The sequence below is a fragment of the Choloepus didactylus genome, chromosome 22 (genome assembly GCF_015220235.1).
Source record: "Choloepus didactylus isolate mChoDid1 chromosome 22, mChoDid1.pri, whole genome shotgun sequence".
Classification (NCBI taxonomy): Eukaryota; Metazoa; Chordata; class Mammalia; order Pilosa; family Megalonychidae; genus Choloepus; species Choloepus didactylus.
In genome coordinates, this window is record NC_051328.1 from 632593 (window position 1) to 645643 (window position 13051).

The following is a 13051-nucleotide window of genomic DNA, read 5'->3' on the forward strand; positions in this document are numbered from 1 at the left end:
GAAGATCCTGCCTCTCTCCTTCCTTAAAACCTCACTGCTGTCTGCACCAACTGCCAGATAAAACCCTGGAAGCACAGTCTGCTCTCCATGGGGGTGGGGGTGGTGTTACACAGGTGCTGCCCACATTCCCCCACTTTTGCCCAAGGAAGGGGGGTCTGGGCTTGGCCAAGATTACCCCTTGCTGTCCACCTGACCCAGGAGGGATCATGCCTGGTGCAAGGGACACCAAGGGAGAATCATCAGGTCACCTTCCCTGGCTTTGGAGGCCACCACTGCCAGGCTGATGGGGTGACAGAAGGGGTCAGTGTCAGGGAGATATGTAGTCCATGTCTCTGAGGAATTTGCTCCTGCTGTGACATTGCCTAAGGGACTGCCACATGCCCATTGCTGCCTCAGAGCCTGTGTGTCATCAGCAAACCCTCTGTCCCTCCCTGGCCAATGAGCTATGTGATCATGTGTTCAGTCCTGGCCCCTCCCCCCAAGAGACTAATTTGCATCTGACCCCTGCCCACAATCCAGGTGGTAAGGCCACCCTCTAGCTGTGCATCCTTGAGGCACTTATTTAACAGTGCCAGACCTTGATTTCCTCATCTGTAACAGAGAGGGCAATGACTTGAACTGCTCCATGCCACAATGAACACTATAAAATGAGAGGACTAAGGGGAACAAATATAGGCCTGGAGGAATAACTCACAGGCATCACTGTTCTCTTTAGTCTGCTCCTTCTAATTCTGAAGGGGGTGGTGGGGAAGGGGAAGAGAGAGACAGAGAGGGGTGAGAGGTCAAGAGGATGGGCAAGTTGCCTGAGTGAGGGGGCCAGCCCTCTAAAGGCAAAGCTCAAGCCCCCACCCCATGACAGTCCACCTAGGTTCCAGACTACTAAGGCCCCTCCCTGCATGCTGGAGGCTCCTATCACCCCCCATTCCTATCCTTCTCTGACAGGCAAGGTAGGAGGGGTTCTTACCTCCAGGCCATGGCTTGAATTCTAACTTCAGGCTGGCCAGTTGTGCAATCAGCTCCTTTGCCATGGATGCTGCATCATCATCCACAATGGGCAGCCCCCAGGGACTCTCTGCATGGGGTTTACAAGGGAGAGGTAAGGATGAATCTCATGGCATATACTGCTGACTGCTGTGGGGAGGGATGGTAAAAAATGACAGTGGGAGATACTTTCAAAGGGGAAGAGAGATACAGAGGTATTTCCTCATGAGTGATTGGAAACTTCCACTGTATGCAGATGTAAAGCCAACAGATGCGAGTTCTGGGCCCTGCTTTTTAATTCAATCAGTGATTTAGGTGCTTCTGCTGTACCAGGCATTGCTCTAGTGCTTTACATGTGTTAATTCATGCAGCCTTCCCTGCAATCCTGTGAGGTAGGCACTGATGATCCCCACTCACAGAGAAGGAAAGCCAAGCTTTGATCTCAAGCCATCCTGACTACCCGGCCAGCTGCCCACCACCCCGCCAATGGTTTTCTGCTCTGGCTGCTCCCTGAGTCATCCAGGAGCTTTGAGAATCCTGCTAATGACAGGGACTGAGTTGGTCTGGGGCAGGTCCTGGCACATGTTGAAAACTCCCAGGTGATACTTAGGTGCTGCCAGGTGGAGAACCTACACCTTCCAAGCCCTGCCTGGCAATGCCACTCTCCTGATCTTGTGGTGTCAACGGTCGGCTGTGTGCTACGACCACCCAAACTTGCATGCCTGGCCCAAACCCCTCCACTTGCAATGTTTTTCATTTGACAAATATCTGTTATGCACCCACTGTACTCCAGGCATTGAGCTAGGTGGAGGCTGCATAGGGACACAGGGACTGACAGGACCCAAGGCATGGCAGGGAAGACAATTAACAAGCAAGTGCAATAAGGCAAGCAGGGGGTAACTTGAGGGTTAGGGAGGTAGCAGGCTCTGGGTAACACACTGGTGTGAGGAGGAAGCTAGGGGTGAGGGGCCTAGTAAGTTGAAACCTGGTGGAAACCTCACCTGCTTAGAATTACTAGGCAGGTAGGGTGGGTTGAGGAGGGAAGGTTACAGGCTAGAGAGTCAAGGTGTCCCAGGAAAAGTTGCATCAACACCACTGGGAAATTGTCAGAAATGCAAATTCTGAGGCCCCACCTCAGAAACTCTGGGGAGGAGCCTGGCTTTATGCAGTTTGACAAGTCCCTGGTTGATTCTGAGGCACTAAAATTTTAGATAAACTGCTCTAGGCAGAGAGAAAGACTAGCAATTGGGAAAGCCTGGAGTGAAAGTGTGGTGTGTTCAGGAAAGTCCAGATCAAGGGCAGACTGCCAATTGTAAGAGATCATGTAAACTGAAAACAAAATTACCTCTAGTGCAAAAAGGGAAAGAAACTGTCCCGCCTCTTTCCTTTCCTTACAACAGTTTTTCTTTAGAAAACCCATAATTGTAAAGTCTCTTTCTGCCCCTTTGATATGTATGTGTGTGTGTGTGTGTGTGTGTGTGTGTGTGTGTACATATTTCTGAAAGTAGATTCATTTAAAAATGCTTATAAGGAAATTAAAGCTTAAATTGTAAGCTCTTACAGCAGTCACATTTACTCCTGAGCTTTAGCTGTCATTTCTAAATTCTGAGATGCATTGCTCTTTGTATAACAGAGTAGTTCCCTAAAACTTTAAGTATCTGCATGACACCTGAGACGCAAAGTTAAAGTTCTCCAGCTCTGTAAGTAAGCATTACTCCACACAGCAGCTGTTAAAAAAGTCTCTTAACAGATCTTTCCCCAATGCATTTTAAATGTCACGCTTCTGTTCTCAGCTCCTCACATGACAGCCATGGGGAGCAGATTTTCATCTGAAGTGACCAAATGGACAGTGATTGGGGTCCATGGCAGAACGTTGAGGGGAAATAACAAAAGCAACCAAGACAGAAGTAGAGGAGTGCATTCATGAGTGTCATTGCAAGCAGCAGCACAAACACTGGAGGGACTTCTCAGTGGGGGAAACCTTTTTACTATGCTGGGATATCTTTCCCATGTTGGTATCTTCTACAGTTTCCTTCCAGTTGGACCTTCCTTCTCCCAGCTCAGGTCTTCATACAGACACCTAGGTCAGTCCATGTTCTTCTCAGCCCCAGGGACTGGTCTGAAAGCACTGTGGGCCTCTGCAACAGTTTCTTAGGTGGGCTCCCACTTCTTTCTCTTTTCCAGGCCATTCTACACACAGCAACCAGCATCTTTATCCTTCCATGAACTGTCCACTGCCAGAGTTCAGCACATGACCTGTAAATATTTTTAAAGCTAACCAGAAAGGTGAGACAAGATGGCAGAATGGTGAGGTGTGTGTTTTAGTTACTCCTCTGGGGCAGCTGGTAGATAGCCAGGAACTGTGTGGAGCAGATGCTGCAGGGAATATGAGTGTGGACACACATCATATAACAGTCTCCAGTGCATAGGCAAGATGAGATCAGTGAAATCTGTAAGTTCTTAAGGCCAGGAGGTCTGCACCCTTTCCTGCATGGCACAACAGACTCCTTTGTGGCTGGTATCCTCAGGGAGGAGGGGCTGTCAGTGCTGGGAGCAAGAAGGGAAAACTGCAGTTGCAGCACTGATTAACAAACCCAGACTGCTGAACAAAAACTCCAACTATACATAAACTGAAATGAGACACTGGAGAATCTGGGAGCAGTCAGCCTGGAGGAGAGGAGATAGGGCTAGCAAAAACAGCAGAAAAGAAACAAAAAACAAAAACAGAGACTTTTGGAGTTGCCGGTGAACATAATACAGAGAAGAGCTGGGCTCAAACAGAATCAGGTACATATGTAAAACCAGAGGGCCAGTGCCCTTCTCTGAAAAGCCAGTTTTTCTGGTTTCATGTTTGCTACTCAATTGCTCTCCAACAGCTTGTCTCTTTTGCATTTCAATAGCTCATCAGAACTGCAAGGACAGAATTAAAGGGCTTTTCTTTAAATAGTCTATATTGGGCCTTTTTTCTTTTTTCTTTGTTTTAGCTTTTTCTCTTTTTTTTTAATAACTATTCTAAGTAGCCAATTACAGAAAGCCTCAAAGACTTGCAATTTGGGCCCAGGCAAGAGCAGAGCTAAGATAGCTCTTAGAGACAAAGCAGTAAGTCTAGTGGGGGAGAAAATTCACTAAGGACCATAATTTCCCCAAGAAATATGGGCATGGCCAAGCTCCAGTGGCAGCCCTCCTTTGGGGAACTCAGACCCCAGGGGCTGGTATTCAGAAAACAGTTTCAGTTAGCCATGCCCCCAACAGGGTCAGGGTCACTGGGAGAACTAAAGACTCCATAAATCCTCACAATGGTGGGTGAGCTGTGGGCTGGCAAGCACCACCTGCTGGACAGCATAGGAAAAACACAGACTAAAGAACTCAAAGGAGGGTCTCATTCTCAAAGAAACTCCATACACTCCCCCTGAGACCTGGGCCTCTCTGGACTGGGAATACCTGTCTGGGGTTGACCATATCTGAGGAAAACCTCACACAAAAAGGCTATACAGAGGCAGGGCAAGAAGCAGAAAACAAATGGTGAAAACTCTGATCAACTAAATAGAACCTAAGTTAGAGGTCTAGAATAGGCTGAACTGAAGACCAAAAATCAGAGAACAAAGCCAACCAACAAGAAAACCCCACGGAAAAGAGTGAAAATGAGCTCCAGAATAAACTAATCAATAAAGACAGATGCCTAGACAGTTTAAGATAATCAACCATAGATACAGGAGTTGAAGTAATTAATGTTAAATCAATTCCTTGAACTGAAGGAAGAACTAATTAAAGATGTTCAAACAAATCTAAATCAATTCAAAAACCATCAATGAACTGAGGGAAGAAAAGCAAAAGAGATGAAGGATATAAGGAAGACACTGGATGACCATAAAGAAGAAATAATAAACTTGAAAAAACAAATGGCAGAACTTATGGGAATGAAGGGCATAATGGGGGAGATGGAAAAGACAATGGGTGATACAACTGTAGATTTGAACAGAGAGAAGAAAGGATCAGTGAATTGGAAGAGAAGACATTTCAATTTACACACAAAAGAAGAACAGATGTTGAAAAGAATGGAAAAATATGAGCATGGTCTTAGGGAGCTGTGTGACAGAATGAAGCACAAGAATATATGGGTTATAGGTGTCTTGGGGGAAGAGAGGGGAAAGGGGACAGAAAGAATAACAGAAGAAATACTCACTGAAAATTTCTCAGCTCTTATGAAATGCAGAAATTTACATATTAAGTACAGTGTATCCCAAAGAGAATAGATCCTGTGCCAGTTTGAATATATTATGTCCCCCAAATGCCATTATCTTTGATACAATCTTGTGGGTCAGATATTTTGGTGCTGATTAGATTGGAATTCTTTGAGTGTTTCTATGGAATGTGCCCCACCCAACTGTAGGTGATAACTCTGATTAGATATTTCCATGGAGGTATGGCCCCACCCATTCAGGGTGGGCCTTGATCAGTGGAGCTATATAAATGAACTGACAGGCAGAGGGAACTCAGTGCAGCTGTGAGTGATGTTTTGAAGAGGCGCTACAGCCAAGAGGGACACTATGAAGAAAGCACAGGAGCTGCAGATGAGAGACATTTTGAAGATGGCCATTGAAAGCAGACTCTTGCTCTGGAGAAGCTAAGAGAGGACAGATACCCCAAGAGCAACTAAGAGTGACATTTTTGAGGAGCTGAAGCCTAGAGAGGAAAGTCCTGGGAGAAAGCCATTTTGAAACCAGTACTTTGGAGCAGACACCAGCCACATGTTTTCCCAGCTAACAGAGGTTTTCCAGGCACCATTGGCCATCCTCCAGTGAAGGTACCTGATTGCTGATGTGTTACCTTGGACACTTTATGGCCTTAAGACTGTAACTGTGTAACCAAATAAACCCCCTTTTATAAAAGCCAATCCATCTCTGGTGTTTTGCATTCCAGCAGCATTAGCAAACTAGAACAGATCCCAATAGACCTACTCCAAGACACTTACTGATCAGATTGTCCAATGTCAAAGACAAAGAGATAATTCTGAAAGCAGCAAGAGAAGAGCAATCCATCACCTAAAAAGGAAGCTTGATAAAACTATGTACAGATTTCTCCTCAGAAACCAGAGAGGTGAGAAGACAGTGGTATGATATACTTAAGATACTTAAAGATAAAAACTGATAACCAAGAATTCTATATTTGGAAAAAGTGTCCTTAAAAGATGAGGGAGATATTAAAATATTTTCAGACAAACAGACAAGAGAGAGTTTGTGAATAAGAGACCAGTGCTACAAGAAATACTAAAGGGAGTGCTACAGGCTGATAGGAAAAAAAATGGAGAGAAAGCTTTGGAGAAGAGTGTAGAAACGAAGACTATCAGGAAAGGTAAAAGGACAGAGAGATAAAAATAAGACATGACATATAAAATCCAAAAGACAAAATGGTAGAAGAAAGTACTGCCCTTACAGTAATAACACTAAATGTTAATGGATTAAACTCCCCAATAAAAAGACACAGACTGGCAGAATAGATTAAAAAACAGGACCCATCTATATGCTGTCTAAAAGAAACTCACTTGAGACACAAGGACAAAAATAGGCTGAAAGTGAAAGGTTGGGAAGAGATATTTCATGCACACAGCAACCAGAAAAAACTGGGAGTAGCTATATTAACATCAGACAAAATAGACTTCAAAAGTAAAGCAATTAAGAGGCAAAGAAGGACACTATATATTAATAAGAGGGGCAATACATCACAAAAACATAACAGTCATAAATATTTATGCACCAAACCAGAGTGTGCCAAAATTCACAAGGCAAACACTGAGAACATTGAATAGAGAAGTAGATAACTCTACAATAATAGTTGGAGACTTCAACACACCATTCTCATCAATGGATAGAACTTCTAGACAGAGGATCAATAAGGAAGCAGAGATGGTGAATTGTGTTATAAATGAACTGGTTTTGACAGACGTTTATAGAACACTACTCCCCACAACAGCAGGATATACATTTTTTTCAAGTGCTCATGGAACATTCTCTAGGATAGATCACATGCTGGGTCACAAAGAAAGTCTCAACAAATTAAAATACTGATATTATAAAAACACTTCCTCAGATCATAATGGAATGAAGTTGGAAATAAATAAGAGGTAGAAGAGTGTAGAATTCACAAATATATGGAGACTAAAAAACACACTTATAAAACCAGTGGGTAAGGGAAGAAATTACAAGAGAAATTAGTAAATACTTGGAGGCAAATGACAATGGAAACACAACATATAAAAATTTATGGGATGCAGCAAAGGCAGTACTGAGAGGGAAATTTATTGCCCTAAGCACTTACATTAAAGGAGAAGAGAACAAAAATTATGGAATTAACCATTCACCTGGTGGAACTAGAGAAAGAACAGCAAACTAACCCCAAAGCAAACAGAAGGGAGGAAATAACAATGATTACAGCAGAAATAAATGAAACTGAGAATAGGAAAACAATAGAGAGAATCAACAAAACCAGAAGTTAGCTCTTGAGAAAATCAACAAAACTTATGGAACCCTAGGTAGGCTAACAAAAAGAGAGAGAGAGAGAGAAGGAGAGAGAGAGAGAGAGAGAGAGAGAGAGAGAGAGAGAGAGAGAGAGAGAGAGAGAGAGAGAAAGAGAGAGAAAGCAGATACAAATAAATTCAATCAGAAATGGGAGGGGATAAAGAACTACTGACCTTGCAGAAAAAGGAGATAATGAGAAGATATGATAAGCAACTATATGCTAATAAACTAGACAACTTAGATGAAATCAGCAACTACCTAGAAAAGAATAAACAATCAACATTGACTCAAGAAGAAATAGATGACCTAAACAAACAAATCACAAGTAAAGTTACTGAGACAGTCATCAAAAAGCTCCCAAAAAATAAAAACCCAGGACCAGATAGCTTCGCATGTGAATTCTGCCAAATATTCAAGAAAGAATTAATGGAGAACCTAAGATGGCAGCTAGGTGAGACAGGGCAAAAAAACACCTCCATGAAAAATACTAGATAAAAACCAGAAGGTGACCCAGAATACCAGTTTCAGCGATGCACCAGCTGGACAAGGTCTGCTAGAACCACAGGGGCCGTATGCTTGGTGAAACCAGGTGTCTGCATTCTGAAATGAGTGAGTAAGCCAGCTGAAAGACCCGTGGCTGCACTGTGGTGTGGGGAAGCTGGGGGTTGGCATTTGGAGATGGACTGGTTCTTTAAAAAAAAAAAGGGAAAAACCCAGGAGTGGCGGCAGTTGCGATGGTGGGAACCATGCAGTGAAGCATGGCAGGAGCAGGCTGAGCTGGCCTCTCAGTGTCTGCTGTGGAGGATAGCCTGCTGCAGATTCCCACAGGGCCAAGGCAGTGGAGGGGAGATCCAGAAAGAGAAAGAAACCCTGCTGCTTGCAGCTGGCTGCCTGGGAGGCTGGAGACACTCCTGCCCGGGGCTATGCCCACAGCTCAGAGCTGTGCCAGTTGTCCCAGAGCTGGGAAGGAGTATCTGTGCGAGGAGAGGAGGGGTTGAGATGCCCCATTCAGTGATCTTTTCATCAGTCTGAGAGCACCCCTGCATGGCCCAGTGGCCTGGGGCTTCCCTTGAGGGATGGCACACACTTTGTGACATAGCAAGCCTTCCCTCAGCAGAGGTCCTGGAACATCACAGCTGAGAAGGGGGGCCCACTTGGAAAACCCAGGAATGCTACATCAATGCTGGTGATTTGTGGGTCAGCAACAGAGAGGGTCTGGCGCAGAACTGAAATGAAGGCTTAGACTCTTGCAACAGCCTTGAATCTCCAGGAACACCTGGGAGGTTTGAATATTAAAGCTGCCCTGCCTCCCTAGCCACCCGGACACATGCCCCACATTCAGGGCAGATGGCTCCAGCAACACACCCAAACTGAGCTCACCAACTGAACCCCACAAGAATCATTTCCTCACACACCACAAGGACAAAGTTGAGGAGAACTGACTTGAGGGGTATAGGTGACTCACAGACACCATCTGCTGGTTAGTTAGAGAAAGTGTACACCACCAACTTGTATTTCTGAAAAATTAGATTGGTATTCTTTTTACAACTTGAAAGAACCCTATCAAGCAAAGCAAATGCCAAGGCCAAAAACAACAGAAAATCTTAATGCATATGATAAAACCAGATGATATGGAGAACCCAATCCCAAAGACCCAAATCAAAATATCATAAGAGACACAGTACTTGGCACAATTAATCAAAGAACTACAATCAAGGAATGAAAACATGGCAAAGGATATAAAGGACATGAGGAAGACCATGGCACAGGATATAACGGACATAAAGAAGACCCTAGAAGAGCATAAAGAAGACACTGCAAGAGTAAATAAAAAAATAGAAGATCTTATGGAAATAAAAGAAACTGTTGACCAAATTAAAAAGACTCTGGATACTCATAATACAAGACTAGAGGAAGGTGAACAATGACTCAGTGTCCTAGAAGTCCACAGAACAGAAAATGAAAGAACAAAAGAAAGAATGGAGAAAAAAATCAAAACAATTGAAATGGATCTCAGGGATATGATAGATAAAATAAAACATCCAAACTTAAGACTCACTGGTGTCCCAGAAGGGGAAGAGAAGGGTAAAGGTCTAGAAAGAGTAGTCAAAGAAATTGTTGGGGGAAACTTGCAGAACTTTCTACCCAATATAAATACACAAAGCATAATGTCCAGCAAACTCCAAATAGAATAAATCCAAATAAACCCACTCCAAGACATATTCTGATCAGACTCTCAAATACTGAAGAGAAGAAGCAAGTTCTGAAAGCAGCAAGAGAAAAGCAATTCACCACATACAAAGGAAACAACATAAGACTAAGTTGTGACTACTCAGCAGCCACCATGGAGGCAAGAAGGCAGTGGCATGAAAGTTTACAACCAAGAATACTTTATCCAGCAAAACTCTCCTTCAAATTTGAGGGAGAGCTTAAATTTTTCACAGACAAACAAATGCTGAGAGATTTTGCTAATAAAAGACCTGCCCTATTTCAGATACTAAAGAGAGCCCTACCAACAGAAAAACAAAGAAAGGAGAAAGATATAGAGAATTTTAACAGACATATATAGAACCTTACATCCCAAATTACCAGGACACATTTTTCTCTAGTGATCATGGATCTTTCTCCAGAATGGACCAATATGCTGGGACATAAAACAAGCCTCAATAAATTAAAAAAAATTGAATATATTCAAAGCACATTCTCTGACCACAGTAGAAAACAATTAGAAGTCAATAATTTGTGAATTGTAATTCCAGTATTTACTTCCTACATGATATAAAATACACAAACTATAATGACAAATCAGTGGTTTTGAACTCAATGTAAAATATGTAATTTTTGACAAGTACTATATAAAGGTGGGGGAATGAAGGATTATAGGAACATAGTTTATGTGTCCTTGAAGTGAAGGTGGTATCAAAGAAAAACAAGATTGTTATGGATTTAAGAGGTTAATTTTAAGCCCCACAGTAAACACAAAGAAATTATCACAGAATATGACCGTAGAGATGAAAAGTAGAGTATGGGTTAAGAGAAATGAGGGAAGGGGCAATGGGGAGTTAAGAAATGAGTGTAGGATTGCTGTTTGAGGTGAAGGGAAATTTCTAGTAATGGATGGTGGGAAAGAGATAGCATTACAACATTCTAAATGTGATTAATCCCACTAATGGAATGCTAGGGAGGGAGTATAATGGGAAGATTTAGGTTGTATATATGTTTCCACAATTGAGAAAAAAAAAAAAGACAGTCAAAATATATGACAATTGAATGCCAAGGATGACCCTGGATGGGATCTGAGGACAGAGGACAGGAGGCTCACAGGGACACAGTTGAGACATAAGGGGGGAAAAAAAGGAAATATAGAATGTAAGCTTTGTATCAATGTTGAATCTGTTGTACTTCTTAGTTGCGTTTAATGGGATTGCATAAAAGAATATTCTTGTTCATGTGAATTGTATATGTGAATTATAGTGTTTGTTCAAGGATGGGTGGAGCTAGCAGTCATATATTCAGAAGATAGAGCAATAGATGATGGGTGATAGATAGGGAGGGAGAGAGGGAAAGAAATAGCAGTGTGACAGCATGTTAAAGTTGGTGGATTGGGGTATCAGGGGAGGGGGGTCAGGGTATGCTGGAGTTCTGTATATGGGGTTTGTATTGTTTTTGCAACTGTTGCTATAACTTTGAATTTATTTCAAAATAAAATTTAAAAAGAAAGAATTAGTAATAATACTTCTCAAATTCTTCAAAAAAATTGAAGACAAGGGAAAGCTACACAACTCATTTTATGAAGCCAACATGACCCTAATATCAAAATCAGACGAAGACCCTTCAAAGAAAGAAAATTATAGACCAATCCCTTTAATGAAAATAGATGGAAAAATCCTCAACAAAATACTCACAAATCTAATCCAGCAGCATATTAAAAGATTTATACACCATGACCAGGTGGGGGTTATTCCAGATATGCAATGCTGGTTCCAAACAGGAAAATCAATGTAATACACCACATCAATAAATCCAAGCAGAAGAACAACATGATCATCTTGATTGATACAAAAAAGGCATTTGATAAAATTCAACATCTTTCTTGATGAAAACACTTCAAAGGATAGGAATAAAAGGGAATTTTCCCAATATGATAAAGGCAATATATGAAAAACCCACATCTAACATTGTGCTCAATGGGGAGAGAATGAAAGCTTTTCCTCTAAGATCAGGAACAAGACAGGGATGCCCACAGTCACCATTGTTATTCAACATTGTGCTGGAAGTTCTAGCTAGAGCAATTAGGCAAGAAAAAGAAATAAAGGTGTGATGGTTAGGTTCATGTGTCAAAGTGGACAGGTGATGGTACCAAGGTGTCTGTTCAAGCAAGCACTGTCCTAACCATTACTGCAAGGACATTTGTGGCTGGTTAATAAGCCAGAAAGCTGGTTTATTAAATCATCAGACAATTGGCTGCACCTACGAATAATGACATCAATGAAGGGTGTGTCTTCCTCAATGAGAATGCAGTCAGCTGGATTTAATCCAATCAGTTGAACACTTTTAAGTGAGACAGATAGAGGAATATTTTGTTCAGCTGACCAGTGAAGCATTTCCTGAGGAATTCATTGAAGTTGACAGTTCATTTCCTGAGTAGCTCATTGAACACCTTCATTGGAGATGCTAGTTTCCTGACTGCCTTACAGAATTTGGAATCATGCATACCCACAGTTGCATGAGATACTTTTATAAATCTTATATTTGCAGATATCTCTTGTTGATTCTGTTTCCCTAGAGAACCCTAACTAACACAACTTGGTACTGGGAGTGGTTTTTGAGAAACGGAATCTTAAAATGGGCATTTACAATTTGTTTTCTACTCTGATTAGATTCAGAGGCACTAATGACTCCATTCCCAATAATCAAGAGGGCACTGACAGTCCATGCATGAGTTGGCAATGGAGATATGCAAAATAGCACCATTTGATTCTCCTAATCATACTCTTGTATGAAACAAGGCTCTGGGTGACAGTGTTTTTGACACCTTCACAGAATTTTGCAAAGTTAAGAAGTATAATGATGTTGGCTGGTTGCTCTTATATATGCTGGATAAAGTTATAAGAGAAAGGGACAAGCTAAATGCTTCAAATTTGAAACTTAGGCACCATTTGACAGACATGAATGTTTCAATGTGTGCCCCGAAAGAAAATCTTATTTCCTGTGGCTACAGACTTGAAATTTCTGAAAACCAGACCCTGAGTCTCATTGTGTGAGTAGCAGATTTACAACATAAATTGAAATCTCAACCTTGCGGAGTGTTTGCTGTTAAAGAAGAGGCATTGATTGGAAAAGAATGGGGTCCTAAAACTTGGGATGGGTACACATGGATTGATAATAATGGTAGTGAAGACACTGGAACCCTGGATTCTGCTGAGTCATTGTTAGATATACCTGCAGTGGTCTGTCCTGAAGAAACAGCCCCCTCCACCTCCAGTCTGCCCTGAAGAAACAGCTTCCCAACCTCCAGTCTGCCCTGAGGAGCCTGAAATCAAACTCCACCTGAA

General features: G+C 42.2%; 1 protein-coding gene across 3 annotated transcripts in view; it reads right to left on the bottom strand.

The window, feature by feature from the left end:
• The window catches only part of LOC119518918 (H-2 class I histocompatibility antigen, Q10 alpha chain-like), a 51161-nt gene that overhangs the window by 20282 nt on the left and 17828 nt on the right, over window positions 1-13051 (bottom strand). For all 3 annotated transcript variants that reach the window (XM_037816363.1, XM_037816361.1, XM_037816362.1), the window contains exon 2: window positions 965-1072. In XM_037816363.1, the coding sequence (XP_037672291.1) occupies window positions 965-1072 (108 nt within the window). The remainder of the gene's footprint in view (window positions 1-964; window positions 1073-13051) is intronic.